The sequence below is a fragment of the Saimiri boliviensis genome, chromosome 16 (assembly GCF_048565385.1).
Source record: "Saimiri boliviensis isolate mSaiBol1 chromosome 16, mSaiBol1.pri, whole genome shotgun sequence".
Lineage (NCBI taxonomy): Eukaryota > Metazoa > Chordata > Mammalia > Primates > Cebidae > Saimiri > Saimiri boliviensis.
The window spans coordinates 86,550,946-86,577,217 of NC_133464.1; the positions used below are offsets into that span (position 1 = coordinate 86,550,946).

Consider the following 26,272-nt stretch of genomic DNA (forward strand, 5'->3'; position numbering starts at 1 on the left):
GTACCATGTGATAGTTCCACATGGCTCTTGAGTTTCTAATTCTGAGACAGCCATAGCAGATACCCGTGTCCCCTCAGCACCCCCATATCCACCCAATACCCACAGAGAAGTCCTGAGCAAGAATGCAAGGGAGAAGAAACTGTTCCTGGCACCCTCCCCACTCCCCAACTCCTAGCCCCCATATACTCACATTAGCCCAGATTTCTTGGGAACTCAAGCTTTATGCTGACCCCACCTTTTGATAGATTAATAGAAATGGCCCTTCCCTCCTCAACACCACAGTGGGACTGTCTCTAATTCTCTATAATTCCATTCCTCCAAGACACCAAATGAATATGCTGGCATGGACCTCTTTAAAAATTGTGCCTTCACCCTAAGAGACCATCTCTGATGATAGCATTTTGGATGCTGTGGCAGCCTGTGAGTTTACCATTTAAAAAAATAATAAGTATAATCACAAAGTACATGAATCACCTCATAAAAGAAATGTCTTTAGTTGAGCAGATAAAATAATTTGTGAGCAGCAAGTAAGAATAAAGCATGTAAAATTAATCTTGGCAAATAAGGCTTCATTGTTGACATTTTAACATATCACTTGAGGAAGGGCACGTCAGGGGTTTTGATTTCAGAATTCAAACTCACCAGAAACACAGTGTCAGTGTGTCTCTCGCACGGGTGCCGCATTTCCGTCATCGCCGCACGCTGGGGAGCGTGAGCATGTGCTGAGCAGACACACGAGCCAAGCACTGCATGGGCCGCTCTGCAGGCGTCATCTCTAATCCCCACAGCCTGGCTTCCGAGTGTCTATCCCTCCCCTGTTCCATAGCCACAGCTCAGCAAGAGTGAGAAGGTTGCCCACGGCTGCAGGGCCCGCGAGCGACAAAGTGGCGACTCCAGGGCCTGCGCTTCATGCCCCAGGTGCCACCGCTCCGCCTGCAGGCGCAGACTGGGGTCTCCCATCTAAACACAGCACAATGAAAACCAGCTTGAAAGAGAGAGAAGCAAGGACGAAGAGTACAAGCCAAGTCAATACAGCCAGAAGAAAAGTATCTGAAACACAGAAACTCCCATGGAAAACAGAAGAAGTGGGGGGGAAGGAAGGGAGGAAGCAGAGTGGGGAAGGAGGAAGAAAGAAAGAGAGCAGGAGCACCCAAAGCTGAGAGCCTACAGCTGCTTCTGTGCGAATACGCAAGGCAACGTGGCAGCTAAGTAGGCGAAAGTAACGCGGGGCTACAGCACAGCAGTCACGCTACGGACCATGGGGACAAGGACGTCTTCGGGCTGACCTTGGCCAGTCCGTTCTCAGAATACTGCATTGGGCTTTGGACGCTTCATTACAAAGAAGGAACAAACTTCAACAGAGATTCCAATAAAAAAAAAAAAAAAAAAAGATTAAAAGGGAATCAACGACTGTCAGATTGCAAGCGTTGACGGAGAGCAGGAAGGAAGACAGCTCTCAGCGTGGCTCGCACTTAGCGCCATAACCTTTGAGTCCTCGGGGGAAGCCCTCTGCAACGGGGGTGTCAGCAATGCAGACGTTTTTCTCAGCCGGTTGTCACAGTGCCGCTGAGGCACGCCAGGCCAGCAGGCTGACAAATGATGCTTCTGTGCAAGTTTAATTCAGTCCCTGGTGAGGGGGAGGCAGGAGGGGTAAGGCGACCAGGACACAGCTGAAGCTGCCCCAGGACAGTAGCCGCCACTCCACCCCAGCGGGGCCAGCCTTTCTGTAAGGATCCGGGGCATCTCTCTGGCCAGAAGGGGCTGCTGATGCTGACAGGGGAGGACCCGCCAATGTCAGCAAAGATGCCTCTGGCAGCAGCTAGGATAAACCGAAGCAGAGACAAGATGTGGCCTCCATGTTTCTAAACCCTGCAGCAAAGTTGCCTTCTTGGCTGAAAAGCTTTTTTCTCTGCTGAGAACACCTGCCTGTTTTTCTCCACCTCTCTGTGCACAATCCTGACATTCTCTCCTACTCCTAGAATTAATCTCCCTCCTGCAAGCTCGCCAAGCCCCTTTTGTTTACAATTCTATTATCACATTCATCACGCCAAATGATAATTCTTAGTTTCCATGTCTGACTCCCTCAACGAAGTTCCAAGTTCTTCCTGAATCAGCTCTAAGATCACCCCCACTAGGAAGCACATTTGCATTTGTAGGTACAGCTGATTCCCCTTATTAGAGGTAGTGAAGTCCTCTAAAGTCTCCTAGAATACTGAACCATTGCTCCCGGGGGACATACAGGGTTGGGCTCCTGTGAGCCTCTGGTCGTAACATTTTTGTCAACCAACAGATACGTAACCTTGTTTTATGTGTGTTTCTGTTGAAAGACACCGCATTTAATATCCGTTGCTGATTAACATCAAACTCACAATAGCAGCTTCTCTGACACACGTATTCGCTCCTTAAGCCGCGCTGCAGCCTTCTTGTGCTTAGCAACACTCAACCACACTTCAACACTACGCTGAGGAGGCTTTCTACAGCAAAATCACCAATCAAAAGCACAAAACATGACACATGGCACTAACCAGATCCCGAAAAGGACCCTTGCATCCAGCAGAGCTAGGGCAAGGACACCGCATTTTCTCCAACCTCACTGGGAGTATGTGCACATTTTTTTTGCTTCTCTGCCCATGTCCACAAATAACCATGAAAGTCAGACAAATATTGATGTGGGGGTTACGAGCAAGTTTTAGTAAGTGAAATAAAAAAAAAAAGTAAATAGAATCTATGAACAATGAGGATCAATGTATTTCCAGCACCTACCAAAGCACCATACATTTTAGGTGATCAGTAAGACCAGTTGACTTTGGGAAAGAAAACAAGGAGTTGTGAGGTAGTGCCCGAGTGTGAGGGTAAGTGAATGCTAGTGTCTGAGTGGGTGTGAGCCGGTGAGTGTGTGAATGTCTAAGCACGTGGGTATGTCTATGAATGGAAGAGTAAGTCAGTGTGTGAGTGTGAGGGTGAGTGAACTAACAGAAGTGAGTGTGAGCAAGCATGTGAGTGTGCAAGCACGGGAGAACGTGTGTAAATGGGAGTGTGTGTGAACAGAAAAGTGAATATGTGAGTGGGTAAGTGTGGATGTGTGGATGGAAGAGTGCTTGAGTGTGTGAGTGAGTTTGTGAATGATTAGAGAGCGCTTGCAATTTGAGCCCTATTCTGAATCATGCTGTGCAGCAGCATTAACTCAGGGAACCCAGGGAGACTACAGTACCCCTGGGAGAAGCAGGAAGCTCTGCAATTCAGGTACTGTCCACGACACTGAGGCTCTGGTTGAGGGGTTCTCCGGGGTTCCATGCGATGAACAATCTATTCTGAAAACAGGGGTGATGTGGGAGAGGTGAGGGGAAGGAGTGCCAGGATTAGGAGGTCAGGAGGGGAAGAAGCCGGAAGAGTTTGGAGATGCTGAGTTGTGCGCCTCTTGTCCCTGATACTACTGTCACCTGGTTATCTTGCAGACTCTAACTCACAAGCTGATCAGACTTCTCCGTGTGCCCCAAGGCTCAGGATGAGCGGAAGCAGGAGTCGGCACTGTCAGCAAGCCACAGACACGAAGGACCCTCACACAGACTTCTCAGTGAGCAATTCATTTTAAAGTGCTAATGAATTCAGAGGAGTTGCTGTCATAACGCATTCTTTCAATCATAAGACACTTAGAAGTGCAATTACTAGCATGTGAGGCTCCCTAACACTTTTTATCAAAAACAGAACCTTCTTACACTCAAAATAATCAGGAACCACAGGTCTACAGGTCAACTCCTCCAGCTCTCAAATACCTATTCAGGAATCTAGTACTTATCAACTAGGCTCTGCCTAGTCCTAGAAAAACACACAGGTGATTTGGGATCCTGCTGACAATACATTTCATTCATTCAACATTCATTAGGTGCCAAGTGCATGCAAGACTTGGCTTAAAGTACTGGTGGGACCATGGGAACCAGTCACCAAGTCTCTGCCTTCATAGAGCTCTGCTTTATAACATGGGGCAGCTTTAATAGGCGTCTGACTCTGGGCTTCCCAAAACTACTCTCTCAAGCTCTCTTTTTAGAATTTTTTTTTTTTTTAGACGGAGTTTCGCTCTTGTTACCCAGGCTGGAGTGCAATGGCACGATCTCGGCTCACTGCAACCTCCGCCTCCCGGGTTCAGGCAATTCTCCTGCCTCAGCCTCCCGAGTAGCTGGGATTACAGGCATGCGCCACCATGTCCAGCTAATTATTTGTATTTTTCGTAGAGACGGGGTTTCACCATGTTGACCAGGATGGTCTCGATCTCTTGACCTTGTGATCCACCCGCCTCGGCCTCCCAAAGTGCTGGGATCACAGCCGTGAGCCACCGCGCCCGGCTTTCTCTCAAGCTCTCTTATCAGGCTTCTCTGGCAGAGACTGAGGCAGAGGGACTTCAGAAAATGCAGCAGCGTGAGGCAGGAAAGAGTAAAACTCAGGGTGGGAGAGAGGGGCACTGGGCTCCTGTGTGAAAGCTGCACCTGTCACGGGAAAACTCTGCTCCAGGATTCCTGAGAATGTTCCTGGGGGCCCACAACAATGTTCCTTCAAATTCTCATCCCAGACGGGAAATGTGCCTGCTGAGCAACTAACAATTTAAAATAATCCTTCCCCAAACCTGGAAAATCTCCAGACCTGTGTTCTATGACTTTGGCCATACTAGCTTGGAATGTTTTAAGTGTGCTTTAGACAATTAGTAAGTGTAGCTACCATGCTCAACACCAGAACTAAAATCAAACAGATACATTATTTTAAAAGAAAATTGTCCACTAACTAATGGCCAGCAATACCAATGCTAAGGAAACAAATGAACCACTAAGTTAAAAGTAGGCTACTGTAAAGAAAAACAATCCTCCAAAATCACGTCTGTGTAAGAAATATTAAAAACTTGCTCCACTATGTGGTTAATTCTGGTTTAAAATATTAATTATGTAGTTAATTCTAGTAAATGTATTTTTTATTCATAAAAATGGATGGCCACTCTTAACATGCATATATATCAGACAAGATTTACTAATTTACCTACATTCAAATCCTGACTTGTCATCATCTACGTGACCTTCAATAAGTCACTAAAATCTCACCTTATCTGTAAAACCAGGACAATGTATGGATTCAGTCATACAGCAGAAGCTGCACTCTGTATCATCTAAGAATTTTTGGTCAATTCTTTGAAAATTGGTCACGCACATACGAAACACAGCATAAGGCAATGCTCTATTATTCAAAATATCTGTTGAAAACCACCCATCTCCAGATCATGCCTGGTATCAGGTAGGTTACTAAGGAAACGAACCTTTTCATCTCCTTTATGTGAACTGCATTCTTTGCACAGGACGTGTCTGAACATCTCCCATTAGAGCAATCGGAACTGAACCACTACACTGACAAATCAGAAGCTGAATGGTCCTTGCCATGTGGTGTGGTGTCCTGCTCCATGAACACAGAAGATTGTTCTGCTTGTTCGAAGGTAGCTCCAAATTGCCCCTGCAGAGCACCTGTGAGAGATGAGGGGGCCTCTGATGAACTGCAAGGGTTAGCCTCCGTCCTCAACTCTGACCCATGCGTTGGCAGTGTCCTCCAGCAGTGACACCACAGAGCCCTTGAAAGCAAAGGGAATCATCTACAGGGCCACAAGTTCTCTCCAAGAATGTTTTTACATTGCCTTTCCATTTCAATGAAAAAGTACTAGAACTGTTTCAAGGTATCCAGGAGCCCACAGATGACCATCCCATAACCACATAACTGTCCCCCAAGAATGCACGGGGGGGTTAAAATTATTGTGAGTGCTGCACAGTGCTATCATGCTTTCATCATCAGGACCGACAGGAAAAGGCAAAGGCACGGTGAGTACGTCGGAGGTGTGTCTGAGATACGTGAAGACCAGATGAGATCATTTTGTGTCCCGGGAATTCACACAGGAAAAAGCAGGCAGGGGAACAGGTCATCCTGGGGTGCTTTGCCAAACAGGCACCCCGAGCTCACAAGAAGCTATGCCAAGCACCAAGGCAGATTTACAGTGAGGCAGCATCTTCGTCTCAGTCAGGGACCATCTTCCTTCACGTGACATCCACTGTGTCACTGTGTGTTTTACTGATCTTGCCATTTGAGTTCTGGCATATATATGTTTTGAATCACAGTTGTCAAGGAGGGATAAGGAATTTATATCTAGTTTCATGGGTGCAGATATTCAAATAACATAATAAAAATAATTTAAGTCAATATAGGATTATAAGGATCTGAGATACGTCACTGTCTCCTTTTAAATAGGTGCGTATCTCCTTCGATTCCAGGACAGAGGATCTGCAGGGTTCCTCCCACCTGCCCCGCAATATGGAAGCACCGTGCAAGAAATTTCTTTGACTCACATACGTCTGCCCAGCAGAAAAAAACTGCCCCTAAATGAGGTATTTGCTAAAAGAAACTTTCAGTGCATTGGAAACAGTCAAACCCCATCATACCTGGTTACTGATTACACGGAGTCACATAAACCAGGGCCCTGGTGCGTCCCTGGAAATATAACCAAACCTACTAGTAAACACCTGTTTTAAGAAGCACCTGTCAGGATGAGGCTAGGAATGGCTGCAAAGCACTGGTCTGAGGCAGTCAGCACAAAGCTGGTCCTCACTCTGCATCCACAAGTTTTGGGTCTTTCAGCAAGTCACTTAACCTCCCTCATTTTCAGTTTCAGGAGCTGACTAATTCCTGTGGAAACACCTGGACTCTACGAGCCCACAGCCCTGTATCGGTGCTATCACTGTTCGATGCTCACGTACGGGTAGACACCGCGTGTGTGTGTTCATGACACGGTGAATAACTGGGTCAACAAACATTTACCACGTGCCAACTGCACATAAATTGCCCTGCCTGGCCCTCAGGAAACAGAAAGATTATAAAGCCAAAGACTCTGACTCCAAAAATGTTCATCTAACGAAGAGACCAGCAGGAATTACAATTCCGGGCAAAATAATGTAAGTGTTCTAAAGGGATACAAACCAGAAACGTCAGCGCTTCCGCCATCCCTGTGCCATCCTCCAGCGTCACTTCTGCAGACTCTACGCTCTGTGTTCCAACATCCTTATAACGTCAGCGCTTGTGCCAGCTACCTTTTTTAATGAGAAGGTCAATTCCTTTCATTCAATGCAAGCTTCTTGAAGGAGATTAATCTTTTTTTAAGGAGGCATGTATTATGGTCAATTATTATCTTGAAGGCCGGGAATGGTCTTCAGGGCTATAATCCCAACCCTTTGGGAGGCCGAGACAGGCAGATCACTTGATGTCAAGAGTTTGAGACCAGCCTGATCAACATGGTGTAACCCCATCTCTACGAAAAATACAAAAATTAGCCAGGTGTGGTGGTGCACACCTATAATCCCAGCTACTCAGGAGGCTGAGGCAGGAGGATCTCTTGAACCTGGGAAGTAGAGGTTGTAGTGAGCTGAGATTATGCCACTACACTCCAGCCTGGGTGACAGAGCAAGACTCTGTCTCAAAAAATAAAAAAAAAAAAAAATTTAAAGGTATTTTGATAATACTCAAACAATTTAGATTAAGACTCTAAAAATAACTACCAGAGCTATGCTTCTAATCTTTTGGATAAGAACAAAAGTGACCAATGTTAATGAATACTCAAATCCCCTGGCCCAGTGTGTTGTGTGTGTGTGATCTAACATCCTCTTGCATGACCCGGCAGCATATTTGAATCATTACATTTGAAGGGTCATGTGACCCGACTCGCCTGCCCTTCCTTTTCTGAGGCTCCTGTTCATCTCTCAAGACCCATTTTAAATGCTACCACTCAACCTCCCCAAGCAGTTATTTAAACACTCCTCTGGGACACCAAGACATCTGTCCATTCCTCTACTATGGTAAATTTCACACTGCCCTGAATTGTTTATAAGCACAGATATCTGTTTCGTGGTTTCGCACTCATCACAGTGCTGGATGAATCATAGCTATAAATGTGAAATAAATAAGCAAATAAATGAATGGATACATGGATAAATTATCACATGAATACAATAATCAAACACCATTCCTGAGTGAGAATTATTCATGTTCTCCTTCTAATCGAATCATGATACCCATTAGCAATATAGTTTTTCTTATTTTCGCATTTTTCTTATTATTTCGCATTCTAACAGGATATCAGAATCCTGTATATTTTTCTGAAGAAGTATTAACCCATTTACCTCTGACCTCTTAGATGTATTCTCAAGGTAAACCTGGGGACACAAATAAGCAAACAAAAGCTACATAGATGAAAAGAGAAAATTAATCCCAAAAATAGGAAAATACTCTCTAAATGAATTTCACTATATTTACACATTTACTTTATAAAAGTGACTCTTATCTCCCCAAATCTATTCACCTTATTTCATAATGAGATCAGTATTTTTAAAGTTTTTCTAACCGTTTAGAAAAAAAAAAAATCTCCAATTTAGTTTACAGGGCTTCATGAAACTTCACACAGATAAAGATTCCTGGAGGCTCCAAATGTGAGTGTATTTAGTAACACAACCACTGCCCATTTCTTTCCTTCTCTCAATCCCATCACAATGAAAATGAGATATTTTTGTCACTCCTCATTCTCACTGCCACACGAGGCATGATAACCACAAACCCAGTGGGAAATATGAGACTCCAGCCCCCGAGGAACAAGACTTTCACTCTTGCCCTCCCCTCGCCTGCAGGGGAACAGACCAAAGGGAAATAACCCGCTGCCCAGGAGCCTCCCTCCCAGCTCCTTACAAAAGAAGCGAAGAGATCTCACTGCGCAAACATTTTGTGTGCATAGAGAACATCATGGGTCAGACAGAGAAGACTTGAGAATGAAGCCTGAGAAACTGAAACTACAGAATTCTTGGGATCCATCCAGACTGGGAAGAGACATTCCAGATGTCTAACTCGAGTTCTTCATCTTACAGAAGAGGAGAAAGAGAGCCTGGTGCCTACTTCGTAGCAGACACAGAATGAGAGTTAACCATGCTCTTGACACTGCACTATCTTTCTTCCAGCGTCAGCCTCATCCCCCTTGGGTCACACACACGGGAGACAACACAGGCACACACAGGCCAATTATGCATCGAAATGGAAGATGGTGATTCCTCCTTCAACTGGAGACCTAAATATACAAGTAACCATACCAGGGACATACTGCGAGAACACTTCTATGCATCTAATGAGGGATAGAAATAAATCATAACTTTTAATTCAGTTCAACCCAATGAGAATTCATCGAGCACCTACTATGTACAAGCACCACTGCTGTGTGTTAGGAAACCTTAAAAAAAATGTGGTCCATGCCCTTCAGATACATTAGGAAACAGAGAAATACAGTCGATCACACTGCAAGCTGTACTGTGACTTATGTAATAAGGGAACAAAGTATTCTATTCCCAGGGACCAAAGAAACACACAAGGAATACTAACTAGAATAAATAGGGTTAGAGTTGGGGGTGTAATGAAGGTTTTGCAGAAGAAGTGGTATTTCCATTGAATCTTAAATAAAAAGTCCTGCTTCATCAGGTGGAGAAGGCGAGAGAAAGGCATCTGAGAGAGAAAGTCACTTGATCACACATGTAAATCAGATGGCATAATGTGTTTGGAGAACAGCAAATAGACAGACTGGAGTTGCAAAGGTAAAGAGGCAGAAGGGGGGCTCCCAGCAAAGCAGATCCATGAAGCGGTTCATCCTAAGCGCTGGATGCCACGTTTAAGAATGTGGGCAGTACCCTTCAAAGGCAAGTATTTGAAGGAACCTCTGTGCACAGTGACACTCCTATCTGGGTTTTAAAGGTACTTCTGCCATCGGCGTGGAGAATGGATTGGAGACAGAGGACTAGGGACGTAGGGGAGTGGCTGAAGACATGTTTCTGCAAGGAAAGCATGATACGGAAAAGTGTCTCTGGCAGCCACCTTTCCTCAGAGCAGTTTCTACACCTGGGACACTCTTCACGTGGGAAGGTGGGCGCTTCTCAAGCACACGTGGAAGAAGAGCCTTTTTGCCCTTTCTTTCATTGCCCTTTGCCTGGCTGGGACTCCATGACTGAACTGTCAGTGAGCTATGGGGCAGTGGTGACAAGTCTGCTCCTGCCCATACACTGTGTATGTGCTCAAAAAGCCCAGAGTGAGGCAGCCAGGAGTCACAGAGAACCCAACAAGACAGCTGGGCTTCCTAGAAAATGGGAAAGATGGCGTTCCCCAGCTGTTTCGCACAGTATTGTCCCTGGCACCCCGTCAGTCTACACTCGGTGTCCCTCTCATGCTGTGCTAGGCACTGTGCTAGGAACTGGGGCGTGCCAGGCAGGAAGGCATGAGTAAGAAACCACTTAAATCATCTAGAAGGAGAGATGAAGCTCAGCCCGGGCAACAATCCTACCAGCAGCTTTGCTGAACACAAAATCAGACATCTCTCCTTGTCAACCAATAAACCACAGGAGTCTGAATCATGCTGGTGATTTCACCTGAAAGACCGGTCATCTCTCAACTGGGAAAAATTCAGAGGGGTGTGCAAGGTGATCCTTGGAACAAGAAACAAGTAATAGGGTCCCTATTTAGGTTTCCTCATTCATTCTATTCTTTAAAATTGTTTACTTTGCTGTATCTCTTATAAAATAGCATATATAAACTATACTTGATATCTACAACTTTAATTTAAGAAGCATACTCAAATTAAGCATACTGTATTTATTTGAGATGCATATTGAAAACAATTTTTTTGGTGGGGATGCGTGATAAAAGTTTGGAGACGACTGTGATAAAACAAAGTCCCATCTACATACTAAAAGTCAGAACTTCTCTTCTATACAAAAAGCATTTTACTGAGTTCAACTGAAATCCACATTACATATCTAAGAAAAAAAAGAAGAAGGTATGAGAAAAGGAGAAGGTCATTTTCTATTTTTTAAATGTAAAAGTTTCCTTTATCTTGTATCTTATCTTTCTTCCCACTTAAAAGTATTACAAAAGTCGTTTAGGGGCTAAACAACTTTGCCTAAACCATGTTCTGTGTTGAAAAAGCTAAACTCAATCCTATACTTACAAATATATTTTAGCATTATATATATATATGTACATATATATGTATATATATATGTACATATATATATGTACACATATATATATGTATATGTGTATCTATATATACATATTTTTACAAGCCTAATGGTAGAAAGGTGTATCTAGAAAAATGTTTGCCCTTCACTTCTGTGTACTGAGAACTCCAAAACTTTTCTCATTCTAAGCTTTTTTTTCTTTTCAACGTCTTATAAACTCTAATCAAAGTTCTCATATTTCAGATAACATGGATTAAATTCTCATTTGACCACCAGTAATTGCAATGACAAATTACTCTGGGAGACCAAGGCAAGAGAATCGCTTGAGGCCAGGACTTCAAGACCAGCCTGAGCAACATAGCGTGACCTTGTCTCTACAAAAAAAATTTTCATTAGGGTGTGTGTGGTGATGCACATTCATAGTCCCAGCTACTCAGGAGGCTGAAAAAGGAGGATCTTTTAAGCCCATGAGTTCCAGGCTGCAGTGAGCTACGATTACACCACGTACTCCAGCCTCTGCAATAACCTATCTCCAAAAAAAAAAAAGAGAGAGAGAGAAACACTAAAGATTAATTTCATTACAAGTTTGAATGTTGAAAACCCAAGTTAGCATATATTATTCATACTCACACATTCAGCAAAAATTCATTAAGTCCCTGTGTGTACCATGCACTGTGTTTTAGGTACTGCATTAGCAGGAGTGAAGCGATACCATAATGGAAAGTTAGTCCCCACCACAGAGTGGAAGGGTAACCTTGTCTCATTCACAACTCAGCACCTAGAACAGTACCTGCCTGGCACCTAGCAGGGCACAACAAATACTTCTTTACTGCCTCCCCTGAGGACCTTACAACCTAGTGGGGATGGGGAGTGGGAAAAAAAGAAATTCATAACATTTGCAAATAATTACAATATTGTTACATTCTTATTCACATACAAAAATATCTGACAACAATTTCCATCTCCCTTCTTCTCTGCATAATGAAAACCTTGCATGTAGCTCAGAGAGAGTTTAGATTCACTGCGTGGTCTATTTCTAGTTTTAATTACAATGCTTGGCAAAGCTTAGGAGGAGATCATTTCAATTCATTTCAAAAATAACTCTCATTCAAAACAAGAAGATAGGATTTTTCACACTTGTACATTTTTTTATTTACTTGATAATGAAGATGGTTTGGCATATAAAGAAAGCATTTTCTTAGCAACTTTGGTCTACTGAAGACGCAGAGCTGTTTATCTATTAATAAAAATAAAATGGCTTTCCTCAAAAAGTAAAAACTTACACTCTCCTTCCAAGCAGACTCAGTTTCATTTCTGGCCCTTTTTAATCTAGAGAAAAGACAGTTGTTCAAATCAAGCACGGAGCATAAAGCTGGATGAAGTCCCTGCAGTGCTTACCGATCCATACAGCTCCCCCTTCTCATTCATCCCGAGGTAGAGTCCGCTGTCCACGCCTCGAATGCTGACCAGGCCCACTGCTATACTGATAAATTCCAGAATGCCTGTAGACAAAGGGTAGAAGGCAGAGGACAGGTCAGAGCGTGGAGCATGCCCCTAGAGTCGCAGCATCCCTGGGGTTTTGGAGAGAACACTGAGCCCAGCTCCCCACTTGGATAACCCCAGCTAGTTAAAGAAGTGTCTTTTAAAATCACTGCCTAAAAGAATTGATTTCCAACTAAATTCTCTCTTATCATAATGATACAAAATACTTATTAGCATGACTTACACAATAAACAAAACATTTGAAAAATTAAAAAGCTACTGTCTACATAGATATGCTAAGAAGTAACAGGACAGAAAAACCAGTGTGAATATAACTAATTTAAAAGAGTAGAATTTAAGAGAAAGACAACCTATGTCTACTTCATAAACATAAAAAGTATCTGTATGTAATTCTCTTATTTTGAGAGACATAAGACCATTCTCTAAACAGAATACTTAAAGAAGAAAAAAAGACAACCTACTTCCACTTTAGAAACATGAAGTTAAGTATCTGTGTGTGAGTATCTTGTTCTTGGACTTCCCAGCCTTTAGAACTGAGAGAAATAAGTATCTGTTTAAGTAGAAAAAAAAAAAGTATTCTGTTTAGAGAAAGGTCTATATCTCTCAAAATAACAGAATGAGGTGCTAACTAAAGCCTTGATTGGTTTTTACAGAAGATTATCCAGCTCCAGCTCTCTATGGTATAATTTTTTTAACTCTAAAAACTAAAACTTCCTACATACATCCCAAATATTTCTGCTTAAACAAAGTTTTGGTTTTTGCTATACTTAGCTAAACCTCAAAGAGATAGTTAAGCAATTAAAATAATAATATTCTGAAGAGAGAAATACTGCTCAGGATTTGAAGTAGGCATGCAATGCTGTATCCCAAAATCAAATCAACACAATGATCTTCTTTTACTTCCTTCTTTCCCCTTGCTTACCTCACTAAGAATAACACCTACGCTGGGCATAAATCCAGAGTTTTATGGCCACACAACAGCAGCTTCAATTTCTCTAACTATATTGTGGTTTTAAGATGATTAGCCCACAGTATATTTAGGACGCTGCTAATATTACTTTCACTCGGACATTTTTTTTCCTTTTTATTGTAAATTAAAGTGCTACATTTTATGTAGCCCTTTTATTAATGCATCTCAAATACTGAGTTGTTTTAAAAATACTTTCAAATATTAAAAATTTTACTTACATTTAAGAGTTCAGAAAAAAACTTAGGGTAACAATGTGCTATAGTCTCGTGTGACTAATAAAAAAGCACTTACATGCATTTTTCAACAATTAATTTTGCAACTCTCACAAAATACACTGGTGCTGCAATCAAAAGAAGACAGCACAGCATAAATCTAATAAAGGAAAGGATTAGCTCAAGAGGAAACTCTTCCGTGCTGAGGTGAAGTAAAAAAGAAGAGTTATTTCTTCTAAAGGGGTATTCCTTATTCTTTCATAAGGACAAAAAGGTAACAAATTTATCTTGCATTTACAGTTAATAGGTTATCTGAAGATTCAAACGTCATTATTTTAATAGAATGTTAAACAGTGTATGAAAAAATATAAAATGAAATTACACATTGTTTTGAATCTATTAATCTATGAGTCTATGATGGAAGATGCATCTAAAAGAAGCCAGTTTATTACTAGCCTTCCCTACTCACAAAGCAAATGGGAATATAAATAAAGCAATACTTTCGTGAGACTCATTTCTCATGAGATACACTCCCTTTTTGATGCAGTCATTTTATTTCATTGTACTACTTCTAATTCTTATGAGCCAAAATAATTAAAACGTGATATTTTATTACTATTAGCGGTCACAAGCATGTGAATATCTTCTTAGCTACCTGAAAGCACAGCAAAATGTGAGTCATATATACCCTGAAATTGACGTAAGGAGTTGATTAATGTCCAATTTTCATCATAAGATGAAATGCAGAAAACAATTGGCCCCCTTTGAGGTCTGAACGATTTAATTTACCAGGTCAATGAGGAAATGTTTAATCATAAAACTAAAAGATATTTGCAGCATCTAAAGGGGCCTAAGACGATCTTTCTGTTTTCCTTGCACATGAGGTAACTCTGAGGACTAATAATAAATATTAGCCAATGTTGCCCACCAGGTCCAACAAAGAATAAGGTGTGATTTCACAAAGCATTTCACTGGCTGGTCTGCAGAATATCAAGAAAAAAAAAGAAAACAGCAATAATGATCATTGTAAAGTGAGAATTCTTGAGCATTCACTCTATGCCTAATGAGAGACTTTCTATCATTTAATCCTCAGAACAACTCTAGGCATTACAATATTCTAATCCCCAGTGTACGAATGGGGAAATTGAGGTTTAAGGAGGTTAATAATTAGCCCCCAAGCAATTGCACTCCAAAGCCTATTTCCTTAACTATTATGCACATCTTAAAGTTGGTTTTGCCTCTTTTTAATGTCTCTGTGATTTCTGTACTAGTTTCATAGAGGTGAGTTCTGAAAGCATTGCTATTACATAATTTGGAAATGAAGATATTAAGATATCTATCTAGTTTCTTTTCCTGGCATTGACAAGACAGCTGTAATTCACATTCATTCACTTTTTCTTTCAAGAAGCTATTATTGAGGGACTATTATAAGCCAAGCATCACACCGTTTATTGAGTATATAAAGATGAACCAGATATAGCCTAGGCCCTATGACCCTCAAATTGCTCACCATCTGTTGGGAAGAAGGACATGTAAACAGATAAATATAACAAGAGTGTGGCAAATGCAGTGAGAGGGACAGGTTCTGGGTATGGGCAGTTCAAAGATGGGCAGCTCATCTGGGTTTCTGAAGGCAAGTCAGAGGCTTCCCAAGAAAATAAATACCCAAATGAGTCTCCAAAAAGCTATCCAAGCGAGAAGGAACTACCCAGTGACCCCAGGTGGAAAACATTTTATCACCTCAAACCACCACCCATTTCTCTGCAGCTCCTTAAAAATAGGCCAGGCTCGGTGGCTCACGCCTATAATCCCAGCACTTTGGGAGGCAGAGGCAGGTGGATCACAAGGTCAAGAGATCGAGACCATTCAGGTCAACAAGGTGAAACCCCATCTCTACTAAAAATACATAAAAAAAAAAAAAAATTAGCTGGGCATGGTGGCACAGCCTGTAGTCCCAGCTACTCGGGAGGCTGAGGCAGGAGAATTGCTTGAACCCAGGAGGTGAAGGTTGCGGTGAGCCGAGATCACACCATTGCACTCCAGCCTGGGTAACAAGAGCGAAACTCCGTCTCAAAAAAAAAAAAAAAAATAGAGACTTCAAAAGAACAGCCTAGCTTTTCATGTGGTCACCTCAGTGATGCAAGGACAAGCAGACTATCTGAACGTAGGAGCTACAGTCATTCTCCACCATGCAAAGGGCGCCACTGTTGCAAGGTCACGAAGACCTGGCAACCCCACAACAGGATCCCACTCCAACCAGACTGGACACCTCATCATTCCTGGTACCCTCTTGTCCACAACCAATTCTATAACCTCAGTGAGGTCCATTCACCTCTCTCTGGGGTGGAGCTGATGCCAAGCAAGTGCTTCCAACTACAGTCCCTGAGTACGACACGCTCCACATGTTATCTGCTCACAGAAGTGGGCAGCAGAGGGTGCTGGACCAATAACAGTCAGGAGAAGCCTTCTGTGTAGAGACATCTGAATGTTTAATGATCAAGGAGAGAGAAAGAGAAAGAAGGAAAGACCAAAGAAAAGAAGGAAGGAAGAAAGGAGGGAGGAAGGAGCGAATAATGAGACTGTGCCTAATATTAGAACTATGGCACACCTGTGTACTGTGGCAGGCTGTCCCTTATTTTGGGCAGACACAGCCTTGACATCCTTAGCTCAGAAGGTCCACAGTAGTGGGTAGTGATAGAGTGACACGGGAGGCACAGGGTGAGTAACTGCTGTCATTTCTTTATTCTCTTCCACAGCAGTCAACAGTTCCAAATGAGAACACATTCACTGGGCCCCCATGGAATTTGATGAAGTGTGAGATCATCCATAGTCCATGAGAGACCAGGTCAATGCCTCGACTATTTCAGGAAAATGACCCCACCGAACCTTCCTCATTGCCCCAGACTCACTATTAGTGACCATCCCCAGAGCTGATGGGCTGCCACAGTTCCGTTCAAATGGACCATTAACCCAAAGCTGGCACTAGCCCCTAGAACCCATCTGTGCTGGGCCTCACCTCCAAGGCCATGTGAGGCCAGCAGTGGGAGGGCAAGGCAGTCAGAGCTGCTCCACTGTGGCCCTCACGACATGGCCCTCTGAACTAAGAGCCCCCAACACATTACAGAACACATTCAGACCACACAAATTATGCAGACTGTGGAGGGGGCAGGGCAGGGGGCTGCGGAAAATCCGCGATTAAGCCGCCTCTCTGCAGAGCTTCCTGCTCACCCAGAGAAGCTCCAGCCAGGGCTGCCAGTTCAATCGTCTCAGAGCCTGCACCGGGGTAAGTTCGCATCTGTAGCAACTTGAGCACATCTCAGAGTTTACATAGAAAATGACCAACCGAAATGGAGTTATGACCCCACCAATTTTTCCAGAACCTGAAGCAATCCTAAAACCATCTCCTTAAACACCCAGTCTTTTCCTGAGACAATGAAGAATCAGACACATAGAACAAAAAAATTTTTTAAGTGTAAAACCCTGGAAATAAGATTTTTAAATACCCATTTTAAAAAATCATACTACCATATTTCTCCACCCAGTTTGGGTGCTCGTCTGAGGTCCTGATGAAGTCTGGCCTTTCAGAGCCACCACCCAGCCAAAAGGTGAACAGACTTAGGCTTCCCAAGCAAGTTAAATAGCAGATCAGGCCCAGTGCTCACGTTTTTATTATTTTACATTATTATTTCCCCAAATGATTTTCTGCTCACTTTTTTTTTCCATTTAGCAAGGCTGGAGTGCTTTAAAAGTGAGCTATGTATAGACATAGGTATGCAGATATACAGATGAAACAAACCATCTCGCTTCCCCAGCCTACTGCACAGAGATACAGCTGCCCGTTCCTTTTCTCCTCGCTCAATCTTACCTCCACACCACCAGCCCCAGAAGGAAAAAAAAAAAAAAAACAAAGGGCTCCTTCAAGGTCCCACCTAAGTTGTCACCTCTGCAGCTCCTGCTGGAACAGTAAGACTCCCCCACCCCCACGTCCCCTGCGCTACGGCTGCTGTGTCACTGCCAAGCTTGCCAGCAGCTGCAGTCACCTGCGGCTGCCTGGGGGCGGCAAAAATCCTTTTTCCAGCACGTTTCCTTCTGCCGTTTCATTTCAGGTGGAAAACGCACTTCTATTTTAATCAAGGTGTAAACCCACTCCGCCCCCCACCTACAGTTACTCTTCTCTAGAGAAACTGAGAGTGAGGACGAAGTCCCCAGAGGGGAGCCGGGCGGCTGCGGAGCAGAGGCCGCCGCCGGAGGAGGAGCAGGGCCGAAGCGAGGCCGCGGCGGCGCGCGGGAGCGCCAGGTGTGCCAGGTGTGCCAGGTGTGCCAGACCGGCCGCCGCAGCCCCTCGCCCCCTCCCGGCGCCCTCGCCCTCCCTCCGCCCTCCCTGCGCGCGCCGCGGGGTCCTAGCGCCGCCACGGCCTCCTTCCGGGCGGGGCTGGGAAGGCGAGGGTAGGAGGCTCCCAGCACACGCACCACCGCTCTGCAGAGGTTGCTAATATTGGGACCTGCCGCAGCGGCAGCAGCGGGAGACCGCGGCACTGCTGTCACCCCGGGGGCCAGCTTCTCACTGCAACCGGATGAAAGACTTAAATAACCCTCCTGCCTCACCCTGCTTCCCCACCCCCACTGCGCACAGCCACCCACTCAACTCCATCCCAGCTAGGTTGAGTGGCACAGCGGAGCGCCAGGGCGCCCTTCCCCCTCGGCCGACGCCAGGCCGACGGGCTAGCTGGCGGCTCGGCGACCCCAGTCCTCAAACTGGGCCGGGGCTTCCTTGCCCCTCCCCCCAGTCCCCACCTCCCAACACAGCGCCGACAGTGTCTAAGGGCTGGAGATGTCACTTCCTTGGCGACACCTTTCTCCGACCTGTAGGGGTGAGGGGTCTAGCTTTTTGTTTGACGTCAGGTCTCTGTTGAGCCACTGTAGCCCGTCGCGGTCCTCGTACGGTGACCCCAGAACGCGCCTCTCCTGCCTTCCCCTCCCGCGTGGTCCCCGGCCTTGCATCCGCGCTCTCCCCTGTAGCAGAGTTACGGGATTTCTAATGACTCGATTGCGTGTAGCAAACGCCCTGTCCTAAAGGTGACTGCATCCCAAAAAAAAAAAAAAAAAAAAAAAAAAAAAATGCTCCTGGGAGAAGGAGTCCGTGGAGGACCCCCAACTAGAACATCCCATAATCTCCGTACTGTACACCAGGGCCCAGTCGTGCTGCACCACAGTTCTAACAGGGTCTCTCAAAGGCAGGCTCGGCTGATCCACACAATAAAGCCTGCCCGAGCCCGCCGCGGCGCCCCTGCAGCGGTGCGCCCCCGCCGCGCTCCCGCGCGCACCCCGGGCTCCCCCGGTTATGAAGCCAGAGCCGAGGCGGGGGCGCGGGAAAGCTGGACCGCGATCGGCAAGCTCGCGAGCTCTGCTCTGGGAAAGCGGTTAACAATAGCGCGCCGCCCCCTCCACCCGCCTCCGCGGCCCTTTGTCCCCCCCACCCCCACTCCTTCCCCTGCGGCTCCGGCCAGGGGCCCCCGACCCACCTCCCGGGCACCACGGAGCCCTTGGAGTCTCCAAAACCCGGCTACGTGCTTCAGAAGAAGGGGAGGGGCACGGGATGGGACAGGGGAGCTCAGGGGTCCGACCTCCAGCCTGTCCTCCGTCCCCGCCACCAAGTCTCCTGCCGCTGCGCGCGCCTCCAGCCGTTCCCACACCGCAAACCACCGCGCAGCCCCGGGCGGCGGCTGTCAGCCCCGCCAGACCCACTGTCACACACAAAGAGAAAGCGAAGGGGCTCAACTTGGGCCAAAATGAAAAACCGGAGTCCCTAAACGCGGCTAGAAGAGTGTCAGCCCCTGCCTGCCGCCCCTCGGCCCCCGCGGTCCCCGCAGCTCTGAAGGGCGCACCCGAGCCAGGCGGAAAGGGAGCCGGAACCCGAGCGCGTTTAGGACCGCGCGGAGCCCGCGGGGCCGCCGCCAAGAGCGCCGCGGGGCCCGGGCGGCCGAGCGGGCACCTGCCGGCCGCGAGCGCGGGAGGGCTGGGGCTCCGGCCGCCTGGCACACCTAGGCCGGCCGCCCACTCCGCTGGCCTCGGCCGGCGCGGCCCCGACGCCCCGCGGGTGGCCGACGCGGGCCCGGACACACTCGCTCGCCCACCCAGGGCCGCCCACTGCCTGTTGTTCTGGTGTCGAACGCTAGGCACGGTGGCAGCCCTTAAAGAGGCCAGATGGAAACGGCACTTTGAGCAAAAGTTTAGTCTTGCCTTTGCAACAACCAGAAGCTACCTTTACTAATGGGGTGGGGAGGGGATAGTTCTATTTCAACTGAAAGAATTGCAAAGCGAAGAGCTACAACTTTTTTTTGAGCAGTGAGTGGAGACGGCCCAAGCAATTTCACACCACTAGGCTCAGCCGTGGGCTTAGGATCAGGGGTGAGCAGAAGGAGCAAATCCTGGGCCTCGTGGATCTGGGACTAGCCCCAGCCCAGGCCTGAGTCCTCCTCACCTTCTGGCATCATCCGCAGCCGCACGAGGCTAAACACAGAGTTTAGATTGTGTTCAACATCTGGCACTAAAGCATGAGGAAGAAAAATCACCGCAGGACTTTTGCTTTTTACGACCCAGTTTAAGTGTTGTCAGGTGGGTTCACTCAGAAGTTAACTCCTTCCAACAGTCTGGTTGCCCCAACTGACGCTTAATTTTTTTTTTTTTTTAAGTAAGGAAAAAACTCGAGAATCCACCCCATCGGGAGTGTGTTAGTTGACTTCGTGCTGTTGGGCTCAGGGTGCCCCGGCAAGCACGTGTGTGCAGGCATATAGTGGGCAGAACCGCCAGCCCTCCAGTCTGTAGCCCTCAGTGCTGAGTCACAAATACCCTCGCTGAAAATGAAATCCTCGGAATGCCCTTTAAAATTACCTCGGAACGTTTGCACGCGCGCACACACACACCAGAGAGCCAAGCAAGAAACCCACACACGGCTGCACGTTATGGAAATTTAAAAGCAGAGATTATCACTTAATAGCTGGGAAGAACAAACACCCCTGGCGAGCGTCCTGCCCCTTCCCAAGTCATTTTCCCAAAGCCTCTGCCCCTGGTTTTCAGGGAGCCTAAAATATGACTTTAGTCCTCCCAACAGGACAATCCGTCAGCAACCTTTGCCTATGGGGCTTTCAGACCCTCACAAGGGGGAATAATCAATGCGCTTAATAAAAACACAATTCAGGCAGTATACTTATTACAGGAAAGGGGAAAAGTGAAAAACCTTAATTTGGGCACAAGATACCCACTGCCTTCAGGAAACTGCATTAAGTTCTTAGCAGTTAATGATTAAAGCTTTAAACTCGTGTAAATCAGTCCGTTCAAAAGAAACTTCCCAAACCCGTGTATCTGATGCAAAAGAACTGGAAACTTGCATTATATTTATAAATTATGCCCCCCTTTACATTAAAAGTAGGGGGCCTTTTGATGTATACTTGCATCAGCGCCAGCAGCAGATCTGCAATTCCGGAGGCATTTTTTTCTGAGCTGGCAAGACACAGAGAGAAAGAGAGATACCGAGAAAAGGGGGAGGAGGGGAGATCCCTTCCCACGTTCCCCACCCGGCCACCACCTTCTTGGTCGTTATAATTCCAACATGCCATCTCACGGACACTAAAGGGTTAATGGTATACCTACCGAATCGGCTGTGGTCTTTCCTGGTTCCCTGGATAGTACCATTGGGGAAGATTTCTAAGTGAAATCCAGTCCTGCAGTATAGCTGCCTCCGCCTGAGAATCCCCTTTAAATGATCCAAGTCCGTGACTGCGGGTCCCCTGGGGAGCCCCCCTGCGTCGGACTGACTCAGGTGGTCACTTAACAAAACCGGGCTCTCCACCGGCAACACGGGCACATTCCCAAACGGTACCGCATCCTGCACACCGAAATAGTTCCCAACTTCACCTAAGGGAGCCATCAGAGGACTCGGCTTTTGGAGCACAAGAATAAACGATAATGATGGTGTCAACCCAGGAGATATTAGGCGAGGTATATCCAACTCCCCTCCCTTACTGCAGTTGCAGAGAGAGAGAGAAAAAAAAAAAAAAAAAAGGTTCTTTTCTTCAATCCATTAAATGCATAAATAAAAGTAATCTGCTGTTTCACTGGCACAGGTTCAAGGTCAAACCACTGATAGTCTAAGAAACCACCACTTTATACTCACACACTGACATATTGATAAACATATCTATGTATCTCTATAGATAGATCCCCAGCTCTTAGCAGGCAGGAAGGTCTTCATCCCATCCGACAGTAATAAGGAAAAAAAATCCGTAGTTTCTCCATTTGGTTTGAGATCAGAATGACCATAGCAACTTAAATGCCTAGGCGTTATTATAGGGATTTTTAAGATGCACGGGCTACGTCAGAATTTACGGATCCTGACTCCAGGAAGGCATGCGCTGTTTTTACTCTCTAACCGACTCTGCAGACATCAGCATGAATCCTTCAAGGGGAAAAAAAAAAAAAAAAAAAAAAAATCTCACGTTGGTGGCGGCGACAAATCTCCCCTCCCGGTCCCCCCTCCAAAAAAAATGCTAATAATAATAAAACAAAAAGAAGAAGAAACTTTAGGCGTCCAAAGCTAGGATCCAGGATTCTCCAGAGGCTCGGCAGATGTCCATTGCCTTGGAACGGGTGGCGAGCGGCGAGCGAGGAGAGCCGCGTCCGGGAGCTCGCGTGCCGCCCTGGCTGCCGCGAACAGGTGTTGCCGCGCCGGCTCGCGGAGCGTTGTAGCCGGGCGGAGCGCTCCTCCTGCGCAGCCCCCGCCGGCGCGCAGAGTGGCGCAGGCAGCGGCATTGGGCTGGGTTTAAGGTAGCGCCGCGGCCGCCCCGGCTCCCCGCGGTCCTAGCGCCCGGCCCGCTGCCCGCGCCGCTCTGCGGCAGGCGAGGCGCGGCGCGCCAGAGCGCAGGACTTCCTGGGGAGGCGGCCGGGGAGCCCCGGCTCTACAAAGAAAAGCCGATGAAAGATGCACTGCGAGAGGCGGGAGGAAGAAGCCCTGAGTCTCCCGAGACTCGGAAGTTCTGCGGGATGGAAGCCGATCACCTAAAATCTAGCTGGCTACGCGGATGGAGGGTCAGAGTGAAACTGGGAAACTAGTTTTCACGTGGGCGCTGTCACCTTGCGTTGCGTTATAGAATAGGACTGAGCGGAGAGCGCCGGAGGGAAGGGGAGATGACTTAATGGGCTTGGATGGCCGTGGCGGTTTCTCTTCCATTCTTCTGCCACACACACACACACACACACACACGCATACACAGAAGCACAAACTATGTTGCAGGTAAGACGGTTGGATCTGAACCCCCCACCCCCGTCTCACACACACACACACACACACACACACACACACACACACACACACACAGATGCGGCCGCCGTTTCGGTTTTGTTTGCAGCGTTGTGCTGGGCATCTTTGGGCCGGGGCTGTGTGTAGGTCCCGCCCCGCAGCCGGGGTCCCGGCGGCAGCCAAGCAGTCGGCAGGGGGGCGCCAGAGAACCTTCTCTGTCCCCGACTTCGACTCGGGCGCGCGTCTTCGGGGAGTCTGGGTCTCGGGGAGCGCCCCAGTGGGCTTCCTCTCAGCCCCAAACCACGCTCCTTGGGCAGAGCGGCGACAGACCGAGCCCTACCTCGGCTCGGGGAAGCGGAAGGCGAGTTCCAGTGTCTCCCTCTAATCGCCCGAAGCCCGCGGTGGAGCCGGGAGGGCAGGACGCAGGATGCTCGCGGGGCGCCCCGGGGCCGCAGCCGCTCCTTCCTGCTCTCCCCGGCGGGGCCGCACGTGGAAGCCTGACCTCCGGTGCTCGGGCTCGGGTTTCTGCTCGCCGCCGGCGGCCTTGGCGCCCAGCGGGAGTCAGGGACAAAGAAACCCGCCTCCGGGGGCCGTCCTGGGCCCTACCGGGCCGGGCCGGCCCGAGAGACTGGAGTCGGCGCGCTCTGCACCCGGGACAGCCTGCCCGCCGCCGGATCCCCAGTGCCCGCGGGCGCCGAGCGCGGCGCCCCCAACACAGACACACGCTCGCCCGCAGCCCTCCCGCGGGGCCCCCCTTCCCTCCCCCTGCTCCTCTTTGTTCACATTGTCTTAGAAACGGCCCGACTCTCAGGTCAAGATGGTGAAAGTTGCTGAGACTTGAGCGCAGCTCCAGACTGCGGAGCGTGCAACTGGGAAGCAAAGTCGAAAGCAGAGCCTGAACCCCTGCGGTGGGGAAGCGATTCAAAACCTCTTTATGGGGGAGAAGTCGGATCCGCCTTAGCAGTCAGCTAAAGGCTGGAGAAGCAGAACTGGGGCTGGCCCTACTCCGGACGGGAGTGCTTCGCCTGAAGACGAACGGGAGCGATGAATTTGCAGATTTCGGGGGCGCTGGAGGTGCCAGCGACCTGGAGCGACCTTCCCCTGCCCTCCGGGGAGGAAGGCGTGCTCTGGCCCGGGCGAGGAGAAAGGAGAGAGGAGCGAGGTGGTCCTCCCCTCTTCCATTCCCACCCCCGCTTTGCCGCAGTCCGGGGTCATTGGGTGTCCGGGGCTGGCTCGGTGCGTCTTGCTTACGTGTTTCTGAAGCATGAGAGCCCTGCCCCGTGGTATTTACAGCAGTCACATCCGCGGAGGTACAGAGCGGGCTTGAACGTTAACTGCTCGGCAGCAGATACAAGAAGCTGGGGAGGAAGTGTCACTTCTCATAAACCACCCGAGTCGCTCGCATTAATCACCGAGGCAGCCAGCAGCGATGGGTACAGCAGGGGCGTTCCTCGAGCAGTTGGGTACAATGCGCCGAGATGGTTACTTAGGGGGAAAACAAACGATGGAAGAAACAGAGACAGGCACGGGGAGAGAGATGGAGACAGGGAGACGCTTCTTAAGAAGAGAGACGAGCGGCACGTGAACACCGGACATTTCCAGTGAAGACAAGACTGGGACCATTTCCACCAGCTGTCTCCAACCACATTCTTTCGGTCTGAATTTAGACTGTCATCCAATGAGCAAAGACCATTTCCGCTTCCGAATCCTGCAGCGTGTGACTGTCCCTTTAAAAAGCGTTGCAGCAGTGGGAGAGGGCGAAGTCGCTGATGGAGCACTTTCCCAGGTTGAGCGGCCTCCCCCACTGCAGTTGGCTTGATCCACATTTCATCCGCATCCCTAACTCCAGCTGCAAGAAGCTTTTGCTGCCTCCTCGCCCCTTTGCCTTCTCTGTCAGGTTTCTCTGCTTGGTTTTGTTGGTTGGTTTGGTCTGGTGGTTTTTCTTATTGTAGTGATAGAAACAGTGTCCTTCCTTGCACCCGCCACATCACGTTTTTCCTACACTCACCCTGACTCGCCAGGGCTGACATCCTCAAGGTCCTTCACAGCTCTGGCAAAACCATGCCCATGTCCAGAACTATGAGTACATTTTACAGGTCTTCTCAGTGAGTATATAGATGTTCGTTCTCCAAGAAGACTGAGGCCTTGCCTTCTACAGACACGTGGTGTAACTGGGTTAATAACCCCTGCTTCGGAAGACTGTGTTGTTAGGAGTAAAAGGAAAATAAAATGCACACAAAACAAGCAGCACACAATAGACCCTCAAGACATAGTCGCAATCATTACACTATTCCTTATATAGTTCCCCCGTGGATTTCTCCCATGGGGGTATTCAGCCAATACTATTATTGATTTTAATTCCAAAGCTCCCTGAGGCTCTCTTCTCAAAATGTTTTAACTCCTCTTACTTTTCCTCCTTCCCCCCTTCCCTGTGTTTTCTATCACGTTTGTCATCGGTCTTTTCTGTTGTCAATTTAGTACTTAAGCCCAGATGGGAATAAACGACAAGAGAAGTCAAGAAGGCTATGAAGAAAAATGAGCACTGGAATGGGAGCCCGCAATCTGAAACACATCATCTGACCCTCTACCTACTCCCTGTATGGCTGCAGGCCCTCTCCTCACTGGACCCACCCCTTTGCTGTGAAGTTGATTCGTGTAGGTTAAAGTGAGCTGTCATCTATAAGGTCCGCTGCAAATTCGAAGTGGCCCTTTGGAAAAGGTCCGCCTTCTCTGCCGTGTTCATTAGCTTGTCTTCCTTCAGATTCCCTGGATCCCAAAATCCAAATCAGTACAGAGTCATTTCATTATTTCTCTATGATAAAGGTGTCACTGGGCCTCTGCCCTTCCATCCGTTTCCTTCATTCTCCTCCTCCCCACCCCACAACCCTTCAATCTACTTACAGCCTTTTGTTTAGGAACAACAAGGAACATGGGATGGAGGGGAGTGATTTGGGAAGGTTGAAGTCACTGTGACCCCAGAAACTAGGTTTGAGCATCATGGTTAAGAGGATAGAACCCTTGTAGGGTTCTACCATTTATTGACTGCTTACTCTGTTTCCAACACCCTGCTAAGCGCTTTTGTGCTTTCTCTTCCTAAGACTGAAAACTGTCCTGTGAGATATTATTTGATCCCATTTTATAAATGAGGAAACTGTGGCTTATAGAAATTAAGTCGCATGCCTATTGCCACAGAGCTAATAAATGGTGAAGCCAAGTTCATAGACATGAGATCCTC

The 26,272-nt window shown here is 47.4% G+C and overlaps 1 protein-coding gene across 1 annotated transcript in view; it reads right to left on the reverse strand.

The window, feature by feature from the left end:
- The window catches only part of FGF9 (fibroblast growth factor 9), a 40,849-nt gene extending 18,313 nt beyond the window's left edge, over window positions 1–22,536 (reverse strand). The window contains exons 1-2 of the mRNA XM_003919757.4: window positions 21,393–22,536; window positions 12,456–12,559 (exon numbers count right to left, since the gene is read on the reverse strand). Coding sequence (XP_003919806.1) covers window positions 12,456–12,559; window positions 21,393–21,669 — 381 coding nt within the window. The 5' untranslated portion in view covers window positions 21,670–22,536. The remainder of the gene's footprint in view (window positions 1–12,455; window positions 12,560–21,392) is intronic.
- Between the last annotated feature and the right edge of the window lie 3,736 nt (window positions 22,537–26,272).